General features: G+C 36.8%; 1 protein-coding gene across 1 annotated transcript in view; it reads right to left on the reverse strand.

The window, feature by feature from the left end:
• The window catches only part of LOC150091328 (uncharacterized), a 693,262-nt gene that overhangs the window by 16,718 nt on the left and 651,892 nt on the right, over window positions 1–24,652 (reverse strand). The window contains exon 32 of the mRNA XM_090375165.1: window positions 23,471–23,653. Within this exon, the coding sequence (XP_090231291.1) occupies window positions 23,471–23,653 (183 nt within the window). The remainder of the gene's footprint in view (window positions 1–23,470; window positions 23,654–24,652) is intronic.

A 24,652-nucleotide genomic window follows, 5' to 3' on the forward strand; every position in this document is an offset into this window, starting at 1 on the left:
GGATCAAAGTACTGCAAAAAAACCTTGGGAGGTGCATTATGGTCACCGAAGCTGATGCGCCAACAACTATCAAAAAAAAAAAAAAAAAGTTAAAAATATAAATATAGAAACATGGTACTTATATATATATATTTTTCCCCCTCTAATTTTTTCCCCTATAATGCTTTATAAGCTCACTTTCTTGCATCATTTGCCATTCCTAATACTAACAGATGGAAATGAACATTTGGGATATACAAATATTACACAATGTCACTATGAAATGCTATGTATTTTTGCATTTCTTTCTGTACACTACACTGCACTTATGATTATTTGTTTGCAAATGTCTGATTACAAACTGCTTAAAACTGAAAAAAATCACATCCACTGCAGTATGTAAGCAACATGTTACATTTTTCAGTTTTTTCAATACAGTCAGTCCTCGTATAGCACGATAGTTGTGTTCCTAGAAACCCTCGTGCAATGCAAAATCGTGCAATATAAACAACAGGCCCTATGGGAAAAATAGGATTAGGTGCCGACCACCCAAGATTGAACACACACACATTTGTAACCAAAACATTACCAAACACAATAAATAATCGTAATAAAATACTTACGTATTTTATTGCGATTATTTATTATTATACGTAATAAAATAAGTAATACGTAAGCATTTTAATTACTTAAGTATTTTATTACGACTATTACGTAATAAAATATTGATAATGCTTTTGCTTTTATCATAAGCAAACTTTTTTGCTTGATTTTCTATCCAAACAGATGACAGCGTTTCATCTCTTCCAATTCTTTGTGTCTTAATCTAATGGATTTTAATAACACTGAGTTCCTGCTATGAAAGTTGTTTATATTTTCTCTGCATTCTTTGTAATTCTTGGTGTTGCCTCATTTAGGTCTGTAGCACGTGTAATAACACATGGTCTTTCATTTCGCTCAAAGCATTTCACAATTTCATATTTTTCTCTATCGACAGAGGTGGACTGGCCATTAGCCTCTGACCGGGGAAACCCCGGTGGGCCGTAGGCCGGTGTGATTTTGGCCATAAACCATAGTATGAGGCCACTATAAATTTTCCCCGGTAAGAATTTTTGATCCAGTCCGCCTCTGTTTATCGATATTGCTTTTCTTTTTCTCTCTGAATCTGCAGTGTCTTCACCAGGACGCTTCCTTTTCACACCTTTTAAGTATTTTACTCATTTTTAAGGAATAAAGCACAATTACAAAACGAGGAGGCACGCTTGATACACATAAACAAAGCTGCACGTTTGTAGCAACTGAATAAACAACACCGTAAAGGCAGAGATACACTATTAACACCTCACATTTTATTAAAGCACATTTCTAGGGGTTACTACCATAAAACAATAAAAACAATTTCCAGTTGCGTTTCTGCTAGTGGAATCTGTTATAAACTGGTAGTAAACTCGATCTAATTGCATTTGTGATTATACCGATTTCTGGAATTGTGTTGGTTTTTACGTTATTATGGTGAAATGTGTTTCCCCTTCACTGATATAAAAAACAAATACATTTTCAGAATCTTTTCTTCATTCCTATTGTGTTGCTTTCAGTTGGGGTGATTCCGCATTCGACTGCCATTTCTTGTAAACACAAAGGCGAATCGTGCATAAGCGAATTTCGTTCGTGTTATATACGATATCGTTCCCCTATTTATAAATCGTGTATGATCGAATTTGTGTAGTGTAAACACGTGCTATACGAGGACTGACTGTACATGGAAAATTTCCACATATATGTCATTTGAAATTTTAAATTGTTTTTTTTTGGCATCTTATGAAGAAAATTGTTAATTAGCTTCACCTTACACAAGCGTGGTGAAATGATCAAATTGACAGAATAAGGCTAGCACACCTGGGCAATATTTTAATGAAAACAAGCAGAAAAATTTGCAGAATTTTTTAAAAATTATGATTTTAATGTAGTTTTACTAATTTTTTGGGAAGAACTCTTTGTAATCAACTATATTTTGATGGTGAATGGAGAAGGATCTAATCCCACTCCCTGATAAGGATCTAAAGCATTTCTAGAAGATGTACATTGGTCACTGTTGGTTATTAAAATGGAGGAAAGATTACTTCTATGATCATCTACATAACATTTAAAATAGTTCAGTTACATGATTTTTCTTTAACAAACCCAAACTCTTTCTCCCTTCCCCCTCCCCCCTATAATCATGTCCCAAATAGTATGGCTAAAATGCTTTAGACCACATACCAGCCAATATCTAGTCTGACAAAGTTGAGATATCAATATGGGAGTGCAGTAGTATACAGATTAGTGCTGGTTTTGAATCATTGTCAGCACACATTAGTGCTGACAATGATTCAAGACCAGGTAACCACTAAACATTGTTTAATGTAATATTCTTATTAACCTTTTTAATTTTATTCTATAATACAACTGTTCAATTTAATCTAATATATCAAGTTATTTCTCTCAGTAAGAGGTCAGAAAAGTCACTGTAGTCTGTAATGTATTACAATTATTAGCATTAACATTAGCAATGTCAAATGATGCAAGAAAGCAAGCTTATACAGCATTAGCCAAAAAAAAAAAAAAAAAACACCTATTTCACCTATTCATTCCCTCCAATTTTGTCTAGTTCTTCTTTGAATTTATTTAAACTATCAACTTCCACAACCACAGATGGAAGTTCGTTCCAGAAAGCAACCACCCACTGGCTAAAGGCAAATTTCTGCACATTCATTCTGCAACCAATCTTCCTCAATTTGAATTTGTGTCCCCTCACGTGTGTGTTATATGAGCAAGAGGAAGAATCCCATCAGCAATGAGCTTGCTCAGTGTGATAGAATTAAGTCTTAAACACCTCAATCAGATCACCTCACAGGTGCCTAGTATCTAGACACTGCAATTTGCAAAACTGAAGCCTTTCTTTTTAAGAGCACCCCTTTGTTCTGCTTACCAGTCTCATGTCCTTCTCTGTGCTCATTCCAGCAGCTCCACATCCTTCCTAAAATGAGGCCTCCAGAACTGTATGCAGTACTCAAGACGTGGCTTGACCATTGCCTTATACAATGGGATGATAATCACCTCCTTATCTCTGCTAGCAAAATTCCTATATATCATTGACAAAACCCCATGAGCTGTACTGGCAGCCTATCCACATTGCTCAGAGAACTTCATAATTGACCGCACAATTACCTTCAGGTCTTTTTCATTTTTCACTACCCCAAGTGTAGTACCACACAGTTGGTACATTATGTTACTTGCGTTTTGGCTATGGAAGTACTGGCATGAAGTCAAAGAATTTTGAGCTCGTGGGAATGGATAAGTTATTTGGAAATTTTTACCGTATTTTTGATTAATTAACATATTAAATTGTGTTAATAGCCTTAGACATTTTTGTTAGCTTATATTTAAATTTAGATAGTGATTGTGTAGATTATGATGTATTATTTGTACCAGTATAGTATCGCTGTTTTGGAGTGAATATCGTAACTAGTTCAGTGGAATAATAGGGTCTAATTGTGATAAGTCACTCGAAAGTCCTAATCACTTGTTAAGCATATAGTCTTTTTTTGTTTTATCTAAGGAATTTTACTTCTTAGTAAAGACATAGTTAATTAAACAGGCCTCTGTAGCCGAATGGTCAGGAGCGGGAGTGCAGTAGCACATGCTCTTTGAGTAGACCAGGGTTCAAAGCCCCTGAGTGATAAATACGGTCGATCTGCTAATCTGCACTGGACCAGTGTGGCAGATTATGGTCCATTTTTCCTCAACATGAATCGCTGAGGAGGCTTCCATCCTGCAGTTGTTCGATAATGGCTGTGGTTTACCTTTTTTTTTTGTTAGTTAATTGAAAACTGTGATAGTAACAGTATAGCACAACATACATCTTGTACTTAATGGTGGAATATGTATCACTGCATTTAGTAATCTATTAGCTTAGTGTAGTATTGTCAATTAACTGATTAATTTTCATTGTTGATCAATTAAATTGTATCAAAACAGAAATCATTCCCCAGAGCAGCAAAGCAAGGCACAAAGTAGCAGTAATGCTGTGACTCGGGGGAGAACTAAAGGAGGCAATTCTCCTACAAATTACAGCCTAACAAAATGTGCAACTTGTGCAATATTTACTGATCTTTCTGGAACAAGACATGAAGCAGCCAAGGGGGATGTCTTCGTGTGGGTTTGGTGCAGAGAGTGTGAATAAATTACGCGATAGCTGAGCTATCGCCTAATTTATTCACACTGATGGGTGTTTATGAGAGTTTGAAGAGCAGGAAAATGAGAGTTTGAAGGCCCATCAAGCTCTCAGCTGCCCAACTCAATGCCAGAGCTCACATCAGGAAGCAGAACAGCAATCTCCAAGGCAGAATGCACTAGTCCCAAAAAGGAGGTGATTATTGTCAGTGACTCCATTGTCAGGGAAAATAGGAAATATGTTGTACAAGAAGGAGAGACGGAATAGGACCAGAGTATGTCTGTCAAGAGCAAAAGTACAAGACGTTGCAGAGCAGATATCATCTTTTAAGGGCACAAAGGTGATACTGTTGTACACACGGGCACTAATAATATTAGGTGGAGGAGATTTTAGGAATTACTTAGCAAGTACAGGGCAATGTTGGGAAAAAGTTGCGAGTTGGATTGAGTTTGAAAGTGTCAGCAATTCTGCCCAGATACGATAGGAAGAAGTACATGTTGAGAGCCTTGTAAATCAATTTGGATCTGGAGAGAATGTGCAAGGCTCATAGGGTAGACTTTTTCCAAACATGGTCTGTGCTTGTTAACAGGAGAGATTGTTTTCACAGGGATGGGATGCACTTAAATAGAAGGGGAGCAAGAATATTTCATGATGCTATCGAGGCAGTGATAGATGGGTCGGAAAACTGCTAGCTTTGGGGGGGGATACACAGACTAACTGATTAACTAGAGCTGCAGACAGGGGTGATTTTTTTCACTGCTTCTATTGGAAAATGCATCAGCCTGGAAAACAAGCTGTTGGTCATCATAGATTACACTAGCATCTATATGGACATGTAAGTGAACATGTGCATGTACACTAATGCTAGGAACATTGTAAATAAATTTCATGTATTTGAAGTACTGATTAAGTCATCAAATGAAGACATTATAGGGATAGTGGAGACATGGTGTCACTCAGACATAAGTGATGCTAAATTTACATATGGGAAATACAATATACAGGGTGTCTCAAAAATATTGGTACAAACATTTAGGGGAGGTAGGTAACATCTAAAGGAATGTGAATGCGCATAGGAACCCATAACCGGAAACGTCACGGGAAAGTAGTAGCAGAGATGACACAAGACAGTAATTAGTGGCAAACATTTATTTGACATAATATTAACAATGGAGTACGAGATGGATGCATTTCATAATGTTACAACAGATGCTCAAAGATTCCACCATGAGATGCGATGCATGCGTGACACCGATGCAGCATGGATTGGTGGACACGGTCGAACAAACCTGGAGTTTCTTTGACAGTAGCAGCAGCGCAGACGAGTCTCGCCACGAGATCCATTTCCGTCTTCACAGGCAATTCATACACAATAAATTTGAGGGCTCCCCACAGAAAGAAATCAAGGCTCGATAAATCAGGTGAGCGCGGGGGCCAGGCAACGGGTCCACCCCGGCCAATCCATCGACGCCCAAAACGCCTGTTCAAATGGTCATGAACACACCTTCCATAATGGGCAGACGCCCCCGTCATGTTGAAACCAAATGCTGTGTCTCACATTTGCTGGAACATCGTCAAGTAATCCTGGTAGAACTTGTTCAAGAAAGATCCAATATTTAGCAGAGTTCATGCGGGATGGTAACAGGTATGGGCCAACTAAGCAGTCACTGACCATACCTGGCCACACATTTATTGCGAAGCGATGTTGAGCCGCACTGGGGCACACACCATATGGGTTGTCGTGAGCCCACACATGAGCATTGTGCTGATTGAATAAGCCTTCCCAAGTGAAATAAGCCTCATCCGTGAACAAAACATAGGCTGGAAAATTAAGTCTCTAACACTTTCTTGGAGAAACCACTGCGCAAAAGACACATGTGCAGGATGATCTTGGGGGAGCAGTAACTGAACCCTTTGGAGATGAAAGGGGTGTAAGGAATCGTCGTGCCAGACAAGCTGTACACTGCAACGAGACACTCCTAAGGCAGAGGCAACGGCACGTGTGCTGGTAGTAGGATTATTCTGGACGGCATTCAACACACTTTCTTCCATGGCGGGAGTTTGCGTCGAATGTGGTCTGCCCACACTACTCCTGTTACCTCTAAATGACCCATAATCGCACAAATTTTGATGCACACTCGCAAACAAACGGTGGTCCGGTACATGTCTGTCTGGGAAGCGTTCTACATACATTCGTTGAGCGGCTCGTCCATTGTCCTCTGCTAATCCATACACTAGGTGTATGTCTGCCAGCTCACAGTTCGTATATCGATGCATGCTCTTTGTGCGGCGACTACTGTTTGAATGAGTAAACCAGAAATTTTTCCTCTCGTGAACTGATTAACAGCGCCGTGTACTGACTTACGGTGACGTTTCCAGTTATGGGTTCCTATGTGATTCACATTCCTCTAGATGTTACCTACCTCCCTTAAACGTTTGTACCAATATTTTTGAGACACCCTATATATACAAGGGCAGAACGAGTCGAGGAGTTATGCTCTTAGTTAAGAAGCATATTAAATTTAAGGGTAGTACATCCAGTCAACATGGGTGACTTAAATGGATGTCATATGAACTACTGAGACACATTTCAGCGAAAAATTGGACGGGATAAATTATCAGGTAATACAGAAGCCTATGGTAGATATAAATTAGTCTGTAATCAAGTCACAAAGGAGGTTAGGCAAGATAAGGCAGATTATAAGAAGTCCCCGGAGAAGAATGCCAAGAAAAGCAGCAAACACTTCTATGCTTATATTAACAGAAAAAGTGAGGGGTTGAATCACATTGGGCCACTTGCTGTCAATGGATTAACTCTTGATGACCAAGCTCAGGTTTCTGATAAACTGAATAGATATTTTTCATCTACATTCACACATGAGGAATTATTTACAGGAGGGGATGTCAGAAGTTTATCAAACTCCAACAGGGAGCTAAATGACTTTGTGATAACTGAAAGGAAAGTGGAAGAGATATTGTTTAAGCTGAACATAAAAAAAGCTTTTGATACTGTTGCACATGGAAGACTGCTGCACAAATTGGAGCAGTGTGGCATTGGAGGAAAATTGCGGCTATGGATAAAGAGATGGTTGAGGGGAAGAAGACAGAGAGTGGTAATCAATGGACACTGCTCATTGTGGACTAATGTTATTAGTGGAGTCCCTCAGGGTTCAGTGTTGGGTCCATTGTTGTTTTATGTATTTATGAATGATACTGATGATAGTATATCCAGCTTAAAGTCCAAGTTTGCACACGATACAAAGGTTGGCAGGGTTGTTAAGGATACTATTGACTATGCTGCTGCAACAGGATCTGGAAAGATTGAGCAGATGGGCTGAGAGGTGGCAAATGAAGTTTAAGATTCACAAATGTAAAGTACTACATATGGGAAACAGTAACCCCGGAGTAACGTATCAACTCTGTGGTACTACGGGCTGAAAGAGTAGCTCATGGTGTCTTGTCAATGATATACAAGAATTTTTCTAGCAGGGATTAGTAGTAGTAGTAGTGGCATGTGATGCAAGAAAGCAAGTGTATGTGCTTATGCAGCATCAGCCAAAAAAAAAAAAAAAATATATATATATTTTTGTATCACACCATTCCCTCCAAATGCCTGTCCAGTTCCTCCTTAAATTTATTTAACCTGTCAACTTCCACAATGACAGATGGAAGTTTGTTCCAGCAATTAACCACCCACTGGCTAAAGGCAAATTTCTGCACATCTATTCTACATCTGTCTTTTCTTAATTTGAATTTGTGCCCCCTTAGGTTCGTAATCTGAACAAGTGGAAGGATCCCATCAGAATTCAGCGTGCTCAACCCATTCAAGGCTTTATACACCTCAATCAGATCACCGTGCAGGTGCCTAGTCTCCAGCCACTGCAATTTGCAGAACTTAAGCCTCTCTCAGTAAGAGGATCCCTTCATTCCCCTCACCAAGGAAATGATTATTCCCTTGTATAAGGCAATGGTCAGGCCACACCTGGGTACTGTATACAGGTCTGGAGGCCTCATTTCAAGAAGGATGTAGAGCTGCTGGAATGAGTACAGAGAAGGGCAACAAGATTAGTGAAGGGAACAAAGGGTTGCTCTTACAAAGAAAAGCTTAAGTTTTGCAAATTACAGTGTCTGGAGACTAGGCACTAGGCCTTGAATGGTTTGAGCATGCTCAATGCTGATGGGATTCTTCCTCTTGCTCAGAATAATCACCTGAGAGGACATAAATTCAAATTGAGGAAAGACAGATGAAGGACAGATGTGTGGAAATTTGCCTTTAGCCAGTGGGTAGTTGGTTGGTGGAACAGAATTCCATCCCTTGTTGTGGAAGTTGATAGCCTAAATAAATGAACGGAGGGGTGAAATGGGAGTGGTTTTTTTTTGGCTGATGCTGCATAAGCTTGCTTTCTTGCATTATATGCCTCTACTAATGCTAATAGGCACCTGGGGTCGATGGGATGTATCCAACCATATTAATGGAGGCAGCAAAGCAGGTGAGCAAAGCCTTAGCCAAATTATGAGTGCATCTTTGGTTTTAGGAGAGGTTCATATGGAATGGTGATGTGAAAATGTACCCCCAATTCATAAATGGGGACCAAAGATGACACGGGTAATTACAGATCTGTCAGCTTAACATCTGTTCCAGGGAAAATAATGGCATCATTGGGTTAAAGAAGTAATGCAGGACTATTTGGACAGGCATACAATTATACCACAGTCACAGCATGGATTTGTTAAGGGGTAGTCTTGTCTAACCAAGCTGATAGGTTACTATGATGCAGTGACCAAGGAACTGAATGCAAAAAATAATTTTTATGTCATATACTTGGATTTCAGGAAGACTTTTGATACTGTTGCACATAAAAGACTACTATATAAACTGGAGCCATGTGGCATTAAGAGAAAGCTAATGCTATGGATAAAGGTATGGTTAAGTGGAAGAAGACAGAGTGGTTATCAGTGGAGTTTCCCAGGGTTCAGTTCTGGACCCGTTGTTGTTTTCAATATTTATTAATGATGAAGGCTTAATGTCTTAATGATATCAGGCTTAATGTCAAGTTTTGCAGATTATACAAAGGTTGGCAGGGTGGTTAATGGCAGTAATCACAGTGAACTACTGCACAATATCTGGGAAAATTGGGTCAATGGGCTGAGAAATGGCAGTTGAAGTTTAATTTTAACAAATGCAAGGTATTGCATGTGGGAAGGAGTAATCTCAGAGTAACTTATCAACTGTGTAGACTTAGGGTAGTAGAAAATGAAAAATACCAGGGGATAATTGTGTAATCAGATATGAAATTCTCTGAACAGTGCAGACATGCTACCAGGAAAGCTCACGGAGTCTTGTCAATGATATACAGAAACTTTGCTGATAGGGAGGTGATTATCCTTTACTAGAAGGCCATGGTAGGCTGCATTTAGAGTATTGCTTTCAGCCAGAGAGTTGTTGATTGTTGGAAAGGCTTCCATCTGTTGTTTTGGGAGTGGATGGTTTGAATAATTCAAGGAAAACTAGGGATGGTTGAAGTGTGTGTGTGCGCAAGCATGCGCTTTGGCTGATGCTTTATAAACTTCCTTTCCTGGATCATTTGTCACCACTACTACTCTGGTGTTATTGCTACTCATATGTAGTACTTTGCATTTATAAATGTTAAACTTCAATTGCCATTTCTCAGCCCATCTGCCTAACTTTCTAGATCCTGTTGCAGTAGCATGCTATTATTAATCACCTTGCCAACCTTTGTATCATCTGCAAACTTGGACATTAAGTCTGATATGCCTTCATCAATATCACTGATAAATAAAGAAAACAACGAGCTTAACACTGAACTCCGGGGGACTCCACTGCTAACATTAGTCCATGAAGAACGATGCCCGCTGATTACCACTCTCCGTCTTCCCCCACTCAGCCATCCCTTAACCATAGCAGCAACTTGCCCTATATGTATTTATTAATCTTTGCTAGTATGGCATCTGACAGACTGAATTTTTAAAAATTTTTCTGTATTGTATTTTTTTTATTTTTTTAATTTTGTAAATGACATCCAACCATCCCATGTACTTTTCCCCACCAATATTCTCTAGATGATTATACAGTATTTTCTGTTTTCATCTCAATATGCTATAAATTGAGACTTTCATTTTTTGTTTGGCATTTAACAAATGCCGGGTGACCAAAAAGTATCTTTCTTCTAGGAAATTCCCATTCTCATGCAACATCTGTGAGACATTGCCAACAGATGTCTAACCTTGCTGTAGAGTTTTAGTTTCACTGGATAAATGTTAACAGCTGACAAAAATACAGGATGCCATGCAAGCATCTGGATTTTAATCCGAGGGATGAGTGACCTTGAAAATTCTAAAAAACAAGATAAAAACTTTATTATTGGTTTATCTTGTTTATTTTTGTTCAATAATTTTTACTTACGAGGAAATTTTTTAGACTTTATAAAATTATAATAGATCACCAATTTCAATTCAGTAAAAAAGCAAAATTTTTATTTTTTTATTTAAGCAAAATGCAGTATCACACAGATCCACATGAGTGTCTCTGTTAAACTGAGGGCCAAATGATGGAAGGTTAAGCATGGGCACTGTGGAATGTGCACATTCAGGGTCATGCTAACGTGTTTCAAGGCCTGAGGTAAAAATTATTTTGAGGCCCCTGAACTTTCTTATTGATAAAGTATGACAATAAAAATTTTGTAATGCCAAAATAATTTATTTATATAACATAATTATAAGCAAGTATTATATAAAATGCAAGAGTTTAACAGAATACCGGAATAATGGTTTAACAAATACCGGTATGGTATCAAATATTAACAAATTATTAAATAAGAATTAAGAACATAAGAATATTTAATATATCTGTCCAGTCTTATAAAATTCCAGACTATCTGCAATTCATATGCAGACAGGAGTTTTTTAAATTTCACCGGAATCTAACATTCAGTTAAAATGTTTTTTTCTTTGCTCTTAATTTTGCAAATTTATTAATTATGTCATCATAATTTACAGAGTTCATTACCTTGGACTCAATAAATAATTATGATAAACTGGACATTTTGTCCTGCATTAAATTATTTCGTAAATAGTTTTTTGTTCTTTTTAGTGCTGAAAAAGACCATTCGCCACTTGCATTTGCACAGGCATTGTAAGAAATATATTCAGAATAGTTTCAACATTTGAAACATTTTCTTTTAATATGTCAATACACAAATCAAACTCATTTTCCTCCATAGTGTCCTTTAAAAACACTAAACATATTTAATCTCTCAGTGTATACTTCAGATTGGCAATTTAATTCAGCAATAAGCATATCACAAATAACATTAGCATGTTAACAATGAATAATTTTCTGCCAGTTAAAATGACATCATTGTCTCATATTTCATTGTACATAATTTTATTTATTTTTATTCGGTTTGGTTCATCTCTATATTAAGTATCGACAGTTAATAATTTAGCTTCATCTTCAACTATTTAAAATTATTTCTAACATCTAAAATTTAAAAGATCTGCACTTTTTAGTAAATTTATTTTAGGTCCTGATGGAATTTGCTAGTAGCATTTAGTCTCTCCAATACTTTGTTCCTAATTGTTTTTAATAGAGCGAATATTTCCCAGCCATATTGGCAGTATTATCATAAGTTTGGCCTCTGCATCTTTTGATATCTATGGATAACTTGACTGGAATGATTTTTTCAAGATACTCTGCATTGTGATATTCCACGGAAATTTCTTTCTTTAATTTTACCATCTTTTGAAACATACCTGATTATTAGCCCTAACTGATCAATGCAACTTATGTTGGATGTAAAGTCGATAACCATTGAAAAGTACGCAGCTTGTTTTACTTCAGATAATAAAGATTCTTTTTTTTTTTATTTGCCATTAAATTTATAAACTCATCACCGGTTTTGTGTGAATGGTAATTTGTTTTACCAGGTCTGCAATTTGCGTACATTTCTATATGATTTTTTAAAAATACATATCACACGTTAACTTTACACATCAACTGCTAAATTTAACTAAATGTTAGTTTTTGGGTATCAGCTTATATAGATTCTCAACTTCGTGGGTGATCCAATTAAAACAGTTTCAGTAGAATGAATAAAATTTCCATATAACGAACGGATTTCGAGAGACCTGGGTTTACAATGTTTGCACCTCTGGCCTTTAGGCAATAGAACAAGCTGCTGCTGTAGAAAGAATGAATAAGAGCTAAAGGGATTAGCATTCCACAATTTAATGGTGTCTCTAACACATTTACAACTGCCTCTCCCACATGCTGTACCAAGAAGTCATGCTGGTCAACTGCTATCTTGTGTCTATAGCCAGTAGCAATGTTCTCACCAATGTTCTGAAAATCAAACAAGTTGGCAAATAAGGAACTCAGATATGATGTACAGTTTCTTCTGCAATGGTAATGATTTCTTTATTTGTTAAGAAGCAATTGAGCTTTTTCAGAAATCGTATTCTTTTCTCAAAATAGAATGCCTGTTTTTTTTGCTGTTCAGGTAATCTTTTGAAATAGTTCAAATCTATATCCACAAGATTTGCATGATTAGTGATTGAATTTCTCATCAATTTGCTAGAAAACATGCATCACTAGAAAATTTTTCACCACAAACAACAACACACAAAAGTAGAGGACAGTCCTCTTTGCATGAAGAAAATCAGAAACTTAAATAAATTTCAATATACTTTCAGATAAATTTGCACCTCTTCGTTTTGTGTGTTCCAAGCTGGCTTTTATCACTTGTCAGCCACCCAATATAATCCTTGTTGCAGCATTCTTCTTCATGACTCTTGATAAAATTTTCCATTTTACTTTTAGGGTGACTACTTAAGCATGAAAAAGTAACAATTAAATTAAACAAAAAAAAAAAAAAAAAACAGACTGCTAAAATGCTTTATGTAATTGTATGGATGTACTCACAACACTGATTATATCTCTGCCAATCACATAGCAAAACTGTCTGAAATTTTTTTATTTCTATTAGGCGAATTGGCCTTCTCATGGTGCTAGCTGTCTGAGTGAGAGTTCTATGTAGCAACTTATGCCTATTGGCCAATTCATCTAATAGAAATAAAAAAGTTCAGGTATTCCCATCAAGGGTGCCACACTCTCTCTCTCTATGAAATTTCTGCCCTGATCGCTAATTCCTTCCAATGCTGAGGAATTACGGAAAAGCAAGTTGAAAGTAAGGTGACAGCTACAAGGAGGTTATAAACAAATCATAACCATGCCACTAAAGGGTCATTCTAGTGGGAATTCCCCAGACTTATGTTGGGACCATGCACAGAAGATAAATTCCATCTTCATATAATAACGTCTCTATTATATCTGACTGGTATTAACTCCTGACAAACAGGTGATAGCACATAGGAGTACGTTTTTGTTATTTTTCTCACAAATTTAAAAATTTGTCCATTTAATTTTTTAATTTATCTCGCAGCACACCAGTTGAGAACGTTGCTGTACACAATGAGTGAGAGAAAAAAAAAAAAGGATGACAGTGTTTCACACAAAAAAAAAAATAGTTTTGGTGAAAATGGCTTTTTACATGATCCAGACAATAAAAGAAGCCCACACATTCAAAAGAAAATTGGGTAATCTGATTAGTGATTACAGAGTTATTTTAGAATATAAAAAAGAAAGCTAGACTTTATTTATTTATTAAAAATAAGCCCATTACAAGAAGCTCCCCCAACACACACACACACACACACACACACACACACACACACACACACACACACACACACACACACACACACACACACACACACACACACACACACTTCCTCTGATTAAAATGTTATTCTTTTAAAATGAAACAATGCTGCTCACATATATTTTATTTCAATAAAATTTATTCAATGACTTTTATGAATTTTAATACATTATTTACCAATCATACCACAATACATATTGATAAAAATAAGTCTGAAAATGGGGAAAGTAGTGATTATTATATCCTTTATGTAATCTATTCTGACTGTTATATGAAAACATGCAAGTTATAGTGCACATTTCTACTACTTTTTTTTGGAATGTAGGTCTGAAAATGGGGAAAGTAGGACATCATAACAAGAGAAGCTAAATACATTTTGAAAGTCATTTCAAATAACGTGTCCATTTATTTAAGAATTCTAAAAATATTCAAATAAGTGCTGCCAAGTAATTGTACACACATTTAATAATAGTAGCAGTTAGAAAAGAGCTTTGAAAATCAGAAGAAAAGTATGCATCTGTTAGCTAGTCATTCAATTTTGACATGCAAAAGCCATAACTGAATAAATTCCTACATCAAAAAGATAAAAATTATAAGTAATTTCTGGTTAACTCATGGATAATTGATTTATAAAGTAAGCATACTATAAGCCCAGACCTAAAAAAATATATATAATGCAAAGATGCATTATATATTTTCTTAGCTAATTATTTAAAATTATTTTGTTATCTAATTATTGAAATAAAAAAAAAGCTGTTCCTTTACTACTTTTTTTCATCAACTCTCTTGTATATGTACAAGTGTTCATTACACAAAAAAAAGATTCAAAAAAGATATCTTAAGACACAGTTGCTGAACATAAGCATTTTAAAGTTTATTTTAAAATTAATAAAACAGTTACAAAATTCAAACGAAAAAGGTAAAACAGAAATATCAGTAAGATGCAGAAGCATTTCACTAGTTCAATTACTAAATGGATGTATTTTGGAAATGACATCATTGCACTACATTGAATTAGCATAATTTAATATAATTAATAGAAAATAAATAAGCACATTAAACCAACTTACAGTTTTAAGCACTATAGCTCCACCTCCTGTTGTTGTTTAAGGGCTTTACGGTGCAAAGACAGCAAAGGCCATAACGCGCCTAACTATGGTGATATTAAATACATAGTTCTATCTGTATAGATGTTATTCAAGTTTATATTGTGTTGTACAGTTTTATCTGTTTGAGGAAATCAAAAATTTTGGTCACATGTGGTGTGTCTGCTAGTAGGTCAGAAATGCTGAGAGAGGTGTTCCTCGTGGGAAATGAGATAAACATAGCTTGTCGCTCAGTACTGTACTTGGGACAATCAATAAGTAGATGGTGGACAGTGAGCTGAGTGTTGCAGTTTGTACACAGTGGTGGGTCAGTGGCTGCAAGCAAATAAAGATGTGTCAGGTGCGTGTGGCTTATCCTTAATCGGGCTAATACGACTTCTTCATGTTGGTTCTCATGTATGCTAGATCTCTATGGTTTTAGATCTTTTTTTATGCCAAGTAGCTTATTATTGACTTGATTCTACCAGATATGTTGCCATTGTTCAAGGCATCGTTTATTTATAATGTACTTATAGTCAGATGCAGGTGTAGTGAAGGATTGGTCTATAGGATCGGTAGCAGTTTTGGCAGCTAGGTTGCCCTCCACCTCCTGAGTCAAACATTTCACAATGTGTAGAACATCTTAAACATTTTTAAGACTGACAGGCCCTCCTGCCACCTAAGGTAGCATAAAACTTATCTGAGTTGTTCTGTTGGATGGCAAACACTCTTCTAATTATGTTATGTTAAAGTTGAATAATATTGAACTTACAAAATTTTGACAGCTGCTTCTCCACCAAATGAAAATTCAGCAGTTGCTTTTTCACTAATATATTCAATGTAAAAATGAATGCATTCTGTTTAGCAGCCAGTATCCTTTAAGTGACATAACTAAGAGTTATGGCCTTATAAATTCACAACAGGATCTTCTGGCTGCCAAATGTAAAATGTGCTCATTCATATATGGAACATAATAGTAAAGAAGCAAGCCATAATTCCCAAATCTATTTCTAGAGCCTGTACATTATTACACAAGTATAACAAATGTTTTTATTTATAAATAAATGTTGCACACCATTGGCAGCCCAACTCAAAGTAGCTATATCTGCAATAAGGCCTCTGAGGTTGGGATAATCCATACTACCAATTTTAAACACACCACCAACCGTTTATGACTGATTGAATAAAATAAAATAAAATAAAATGATAGAAAAGACTGTAAAATAATATTTACAAAAAACTTTTAATAATTTACAAAAAACTAAACTATAACAGAAGTAAAATAAGTAAATAAGTTAAAATGCATTAAAATATAAATATAAAAGCGATAAAAAGACGATAAAAAACACTAGAGCTTTCGGAGGTGTCTTCCTCCTTCCTCAGTAATAGTGAGACTTAAATGACACATCCTTAAATACCAGGTTCACGGCACACGTGGATGACCAGGCGCATACTCAGCATCCCTTTCACTTGTACCAGAACCGGAAGTGGTCTGGACCCGTGGAAAATTAAAACGTTTGTCTCTTGTCAAAACCACCGCCTCAAAAAGGGGGTGAAGCCTAACTCCCCTGTCTCTATTTATACTATTGTTACCAGAGGACCCAATCCACAGACTTTCCAGCCACTTTCGGTCCCAGAATCTATGTGCCCGGTCAAGGATGACAGCGTTGTCGGGGGAGATCTGGTGTTGTTTTTCCCAATAGTGCTCGGCAATGGCGGATTTATTGAGCTCTGCGGTCCGTATCGCTCGTGAATGTTCTCCCAGACGGTCCTTGAGACGCCGTCCTGTCTCCCCCACGTAACATTCCCCACAATCCGGGCATGTGATCTCATACACGACCCCACTACTAGAATCCCTAGTAATGGGGTCTTTGACCTGTGACACTACTGTGTGCAACCTCCGGCCCGGAAGCTGCACACAGCGTGTCTGAAAGTCGCGAAGCATTCTCGCAATGCGATCTGACAGGCCCGGATAGTAGGGAACATACACTGTGGTAAGCGGTACAGGCGGAACTACCCGATTAAGGATGTGTCATTTAAGTCTCACTATTACTGAGGAAGGAGGAAGACACCTCCGAAAGCTCTAGTGTTTTTTATCATCTTTTTATCGCTTTTATATTTATATTTTAATGCATTTTAACTTATTTACTTATTTTACTTCTGTTATAGTTTAGTTTTTTGTAAATTATTAAAAGTTTTTTGTAAATATTATTTTACAGTCTTTTCTATCATTTTATTTTATTTTATTTTATTCAATCAGTCATAAACGGTTGGTGGTGTGTTTAAAATTGGTAGTATGGATTATCCCAACCTCAGAGGCCTTATTGCAGATATAGTTAATGTTTATGGCCATACAGTTTTGCGGCACATCCGAAGGTTCCAGAGATATAGCGTAGCTGAGTCCAAACAGCAACAGCACTTAAGGTTTGCCTACCGTTGCAGGGATCATAATCTTATGCCACATGGATTTAGGTTCAAGACACCATTTAAAGATGCCCGTTTGTCCAGGATTATCACATGGTATCAAAAGAAGGTTTTGAATACGTGGATTCAGAAACTTCATGATGACTTGAGACATAATAGGAGATTGATTGATGTAGCATTAGGTGATATTAGTAGTAGATTGCCCCCCCTACACCTGATAGGTGTGAAGAGGTTAGTTCTGGAGAGGACGAATAGGATTACCTATTCTTATAAACAGAGACATATTAGGAAGTTTCACACGTTATTAGAGGAGCAGTCCACTGTATTTAGGGGTAGCGACCATTCCAACTTTATTCAAAATTTAAGTGGCAAATCGTTAACCCAAGAACAAGAGAGACTTTTGGCTCTTGGACCTAAGTTTGCATTGCTACCCTCTAAACCTCCAATTACCGAAGCATCTATAGGTATTGAGAGGGCAATTAGTAAGTTACCTGAACATATTGCTAATCAAATTCGTGTTAAAGCTGTCGCCACCCTGGGCCAAGCAAAAACGATTGCTCCAAATCTTACCCCGAAACAGAAGAAAGCACTAGAAGAACTTAAACGGGACGAAGATATTATAATCCTACCAGCAGATAAAGGCAGATCAACTGTGGTATTAAACAAAGAAGATTACCGAAAGAAAGCGTTAGACTTATTAGGTGATAATGGTACTTATAAGATTGTTCAGAGAAACCCCTTGGCTAGCTTAGAACAGCATGTAAATAAGATGCTACTTTCCTGGCTAAGAATGGAAAAGATTCCAAAGGACAAGTATTGGTCCATGCACGCAACAGGGTGTCGACTGCCCAGATTTTATGGGTTACCCAAGACACACAAGGAGAATGTTCCATTACGGCCCATAGTTTCCTTCATTGGTAGCCCTACGTATGCTTTATCAAAATATCTGGCGCAGCTGATTTCCCCGGTTGTGGGGCGGTCCGCGTTGGTCGTTGGAAACAGTGCGGAATTTGTGAACTTTGTAAGGAGTCAAGAAATAGGGGAGGACGAGATGATGATGTCATTTGATGTTATAGCATTATTTACTTGTATCCCCATAGCACATGGGGTAGAATGTGTAAGGTTGGCTTTACAAAAAGGATAATACTTTGAGTGCCAGATCCCACCTAAACATAGAAGATATATGTGGTGCTGTTGAATTATGTCTTTCTAGTACAACCTTGGTTTTCCAAGGAGTGATGTATAAACAGGTTCACGGTACAGCCATGGGTTCTCCAATCAGCGCCATTGTTGCAAATCTGGCTATGGAGGAATTTGAGAATAGGGTTTTCGCAAGATTGGAGTTCCCTATGCGGAAGTGGAAACGATATGTTGATGACACGTTTACTATTGTAAAGAAGGGGAGAGAGGAAGATGTGGTCTCGTTTCTCAATGGTTTCTCCCCCTTCATAAAATTTACCTCGGAGATAGAAATAGATGGTACCCTCCCATTTCTGGACATAATGGTATATAGGGAAGGCCCCAGACTTAGAACTAAGGTTTATAGGAAACCAATGTGTAGGGGCCAGTACACACATTATAGGACGGCACAGACTGTCCAACATAAAAATAGTGTGGCCAGAGCACTTTTGGGTAGGGTGAGAACGCATTGCAGTACCCCTGAGGAGGGGGAGAAGGAAATTAGGCAAATCACGACGGATCTTATGAGGTGCGGTTACCCCCAGAGGGTCATTGATGAATACAACAGAGAGGAAGAGCCCAATCGGGTAGTTCCGCCTGTACCGCTTACCACAGTGTATGTTCCCTACTATCCGGGCCTGTCAGATCGCATTGCGAGAATGCTTCGCGACTTTCAGACACGCTGTGTGCAGCTTCCGGGCCGGAGGTTGCACACAGTAGTGTCACAGGTCAAAGACCCCATTACTAGGGATTCTAGTAGTGGGGTCGTGTATGAGATCACATGCCCGGATTGTGGGGAATGTTACGTGGGGGAGACAGGACGGCGTCTCAAGGACCGTCTGGGAGAACATTCACGAGCGATACGGACCGCAGAGCTCAATAAATCCGCCATTGCCGAGCACTATTGGGAAAAACAACACCAGATCTCCCCCGACAACGCTGTCATCCTTGACCGGGCACATAGATTCTGGGACCGAAAGTGGCTGGAAAGTCTGTGGATTGGGTCCTCTGGTAACAATAGTATAAATAGAGACAGGGGAGTTAGGCTTCACCCCCTTTTTGAGGCGGTGGTTTTGACAAGAGACAAACGTTTTAATTTTCCACGGGTCCAGACCACTTCCGGTTCTGGTACAAGTGAAAGGGATGCTGAGTATGCGCCTGATCATCCACGTGTGCCGTGAACCTGGTATTTAAGGATGTGTCATTTAAGTCTCACTATTACTGAGGAAGGAGGAAGACACCTCCGAAAGCTCTAGTGTTTTTTATCGTCTTTTTATCGCTTTTATATTTATATTTTAATGCATTTTAACTTATTTACTTATTTTACTTCTGTTATAGTTTAGTTTTTTGTAAATTATTAAAAGTTTTTTGTAAATATTATTTTACAGTCTTTTCTATCATTTTATTTTATTTTATTTTATTCAATCAGTCATAAACGGTTGGTGGTGTGTTTAAAATTGGTAGTCAAAGTAGCTTATCACCTTGAAATCAATAACAATATAGGAATTAATAAACCTATATCATGACTTTATATCACCAGGAGGAGGAAAGAATTTATACACACATACACATTTTTGAGAGTATATAAAATTAACTCATTATTTTCATATGCTGTACTTAATGTTGCAATATTAGTACTGGTAGCATGATACAAGAAAGCAAACTTACAGAGCATCACAAAAAAAAAAAAAAAAAAAAAACGCTTTCTACACCTGTCCATCCACCACTCCAGTAGTTTGTCTAGTTCTTCCTTGAGTTTATTCAAACTATCCACTTCCACAATAACAGATGGAATTTTATTCTATTCCCACAATCAGCTACCTGTGGCTGAAAACAAATTTCCACACATCTATTTGCAACCATTCTTTCTCAATTAGAATTTGTTTCCCCCATGTGCATAGTCTCAGCAAGAAGAAGGATGCCATCGGCACTGTGCTTACTCAATCCATTCAGAGCCTTAAACACTTCAATCAAATCTCACAACTGAATGGTTTCCAGATGCTGTAATTTGCAGAACTGAAACCTTTCCTAGTAAGTGCACCCTTCTGTTCTTTTCACTAATCTTTTTGCTCTTCTTTACACCTGCTCCAGCAGAGCCACATCCTTCCTGAAATGAGACCTCCTGACCTGTATGCAGGAATTAAGATGTGGCTTGACCACTGCGTTATAAATTGGGATAATCACCTCCTTATCCCTCCTGCAAAATTCCTGTATATCACTGACAAAACCCTGTGAGATGATCTGGCAGTCTTAATGAACAATTACTCCCTCCCCCTTCCAGGTCTTTTTCATTTTCCACTTACCTGAGTATGGCAACACAGTTGGTATGTTAATCTGGGATTACTGCTATGCATACACAGTACCTTTTATTTATTGTTAAATTTTAATTGCTATTTCTCAGCCCCTCTGCCTAATTTATCTAGATCATTTTGCAGTAGCATACCTTGATTACTGTCATTAACTACCCTGCCAACCTTTATATTATCTGCAAACTTAAGACATTATGCCCGGTCTTCACTGATTACATTAATAAATATTGAAAACAATGGGCTCAACAGTGAACCCTGGGGGAACTCCACTAATAATGTTAGTCTACGAAGATCAGTTCCCATTGATAACACTCTCTGTCTTCTCCCACTAAACCATCCCTTTATCCATAACCGTAACTTGCATTTAATACACACTGCTTCAATTTGTACAGCAATCTTTTATGTGCAACAGTATCAAAAGCTTTTCTGAAATCTAAGTATGCAACATAAAAATTATTTTTTCATCCAGTTCCTTTGTGACTGTATCATAAAATCCAATCAGATTGGTCAGACAAGACTGCCCCTTAAAAAATCCACTCTGTGACTACAGTATAAATGCATTCCTGTCTAGATGGCCCTACACTACTTCTTTAATCAGTGACTCCATTATTTTCCCTGGAACAGAGGTCAAGTTCACTATTGCATCCAGGTCAGGTATCATCGTAGGGGGGGGGGTTGATGACCAGTTAAATTTTTTTTTTTTTTTTTTTTTTTTAGGTAGACCTAGGGACACTTATATGCACACAGTGATAAGCATGGTTAAGGGGGAATATTCTCCCTCTGTCCCCCCTGAATATGCCCCTGGTCAAGCTAGCAGTTCTGTAATTATTCATATCACCCTTTAATCCCCCCTTGTGAATTGGGGATAAATTAGCACATCTTCAGTCCATAGGGCTCTCCCCTGAATCCATGGATGCTTTCATAATTATGGCTAAAGAACTGCTGAGCTCTTTTTCTGCCTCCCTCAATATAACTAGACAGATCCAATCTTCATCCCCAGGTGCCTGTTTTTTTTTTTTTTTTTTCATTTAGCTTCAGCAATTTCTCTTCCACTTTTCTCTCAGTAATCTCAATCCCCATCCCCAAAACAAGTTATCATGTGTGAATGAGATGCAAAATACATATTCAGTTTGTCAGTAGGCTGAACAGGTTCATCAACAGTTAAACTATTCATATCTACTGGAACAATGTAATTCAATCTAAGAAGTATATGCAGAATACATTAGTAGACCGTTCAGTTAGTAGTAGCCACCTCCCTGTCAATTTCCCCGTATGACTAAAACTTATTTCTATAAATAAAATGAGTAAATAAAATTTCTGTTTATACTGTGGGATGGCCATGTAGGATTAGAGGAGCTTACAAGATAGAGAAATATCAAAGATAATATGTTGAGAAATGTGGGCTTGAATCATGGTCAACTAAAATATATGTATTACCCCCCCCCCTGCATGGACTTTCGGCCATGTCAAGCATATGATATATTTTGGTAAAAAAATATGGGAATGAGAAGCTTGAAATTAAGAGAAACATAAACAGATTGTAGATAATATATGACAAATGATAACCAGAAGAATTGTCTTTTTATTTATTTTTATGGAACATTATAGAATGTAATTTTTTTGTCAGTAATTGCTCATCAGTTTCTTTGTGTCTGGGTTTCTCAACTGCAGGTTTTCATTTCAAAATTATAACCAACAGCCATAGGGATAAAAGAATAAAATAATCAATCTAATAATGTTAATAAATTAATCGCATAAATAAACTGCCAAGAAGTAGGCACTGTTGCCAACTAAGCAAGCCAATTCTTTCTTATTTGCACACACACACACACACACACACATGCACGCACGCACGCACGCACACGGACGGACGGACGGACAGACAGACAGACAGACAGACAGACAGACAGACAGAGATTTTGACATTTGATTGACAATTTATGCTTCTTTAGATTTATTGCCAAAAAATCAGAAAAACCGACTAGTCTCAGGGTCATCAGTTTTTGGATATTCTCTCCATAATAAAAAGGAAAAATGATTGTACAATTTACAGTCACTACATTTTGGTATCTAGTCAATGCACTATAGTTCCATTTCGCTGCATTCCTGCTGGATTAAAAAATGTAGCAGTTGTAAATTAACTTTTTGTTGTCATTATAATATGAAGTTGCCACAGAGAATTGTAATGTAGTTTAACACATTTATTAGCTATTATAATATTATATGTGCTAAATTATGCTAATTCAACACAGTACATTGTTGTCATTTACAAAACTGTTGACCCCTATGTATGTAATAATGTCTTTCAGCCTTTCCAATTTAAATAAATTAATGTACATTTTGAACACTGCATTCAGTACTTTATTTAGAAAGAACTTTAAAATGCAAGAAAGTTATAAAAAGAAAAAAGAGGATTCTTATTATTAGCTGTACAATATTTATTATTTTAAATTGTTTGGAAATACTAGTTGGTTTTGAAGCCTTCAACATTTTGTAATGTTGAATGCAAATACATTGCAACAGCAAAATAAATATTATTACCTCTATATATGGATGGAAATCTTTTTCTGAAATAAGCCAAGGCTGGTAAGGTTTTCATGCCATATTTGCGTGCATATTGGAGGTCCTGAATTTTCACAAACAGAATATCTAGTTCTTCTATTTCATCATCAATGCCCTCTAATTCATGAAGAACACTTTCACATTCAGAGCAATCATTATCATCTAAAAGATAATAAATAAAATTTGTTTATTATATAAGGAAGTGTGAAGAAATAGGAAAAATAATTGTCCTGTTATTAATTTAAATAAGGAAATGAATGGTTTCAGTTGGATCACAGGAAACAACTATAAAATTGACAAAATTTCATTTAAAAAATTACTAAATTCCATGAAAATTCCATTTTGTTTTTTAAACAAAATGGAATTTGCACAGAATTTAGCAAGAAATGATATTATTCTATGTAAAATACAAAATTCTGACTGTTGCCATAAATGCATTAAGGTATCCAGTCACTTCTCCTGACTTTTTAAGAAATTGAGCATCGTAAATTCTTTAAAAATTTTATGAACAAAAACTAATACAGGGGTCCTCATTATCTGAAGATAATTAGTTTCAGAAAATTCCACTTAAAACGGGGACCATGTATTTGACATGTATTACGTACTTGTACATAAGCAAAAAATGGATTGAAGGAACTGAAAAATAAGAATTATTTTATTAGACATTTTTTATTATCATATGTTGAACAATGTAAGGTTAAGTAAAGTTTATTGAAGTTGCACTGTTTTTCAGTTTTATGAATAAAGAATGAATCCAATGTTTGTTTTTTTTGCTGTATTTTTTCAGATAAAATTGTGTTGTAGCATTTAGTTATGTCTTTGACTTCACACTTAACTTTTGCTGCACGATCATGAAGAGGGTCATTCTCACAAAAATATTCAACTGCTTGATCAATTTTCTCAAGGGCTTCCTTTAATTCTTAAATCTTTATCCTTTGGTGAATCCAGCATATCATAATTTTGAGCTTCTTCTTCTTCTGTGGGTAGATGAGGTTAATTCTGCTAGCCCCTCATTTGTAAGTGTTTTTGTAAGACTTACAATTTCATTTTGTAACCTGGTCACATCGCATTCTTCATATTCACGAACAGCATTGGGGTATAATTTTTTTCATGAGTTATTCATTAAGCTACACGAAATTTCTTTCCAAGAATCTCCAATCA

Source organism: Mastigoproctus giganteus, chromosome 1 (genome assembly GCF_048544385.1).
Source record: "Mastigoproctus giganteus isolate SK-2022 chromosome 1, ASM4854438v1, whole genome shotgun sequence".
NCBI lineage: Eukaryota > Metazoa > Arthropoda > Arachnida > Uropygi > Thelyphonidae > Mastigoproctus > Mastigoproctus giganteus.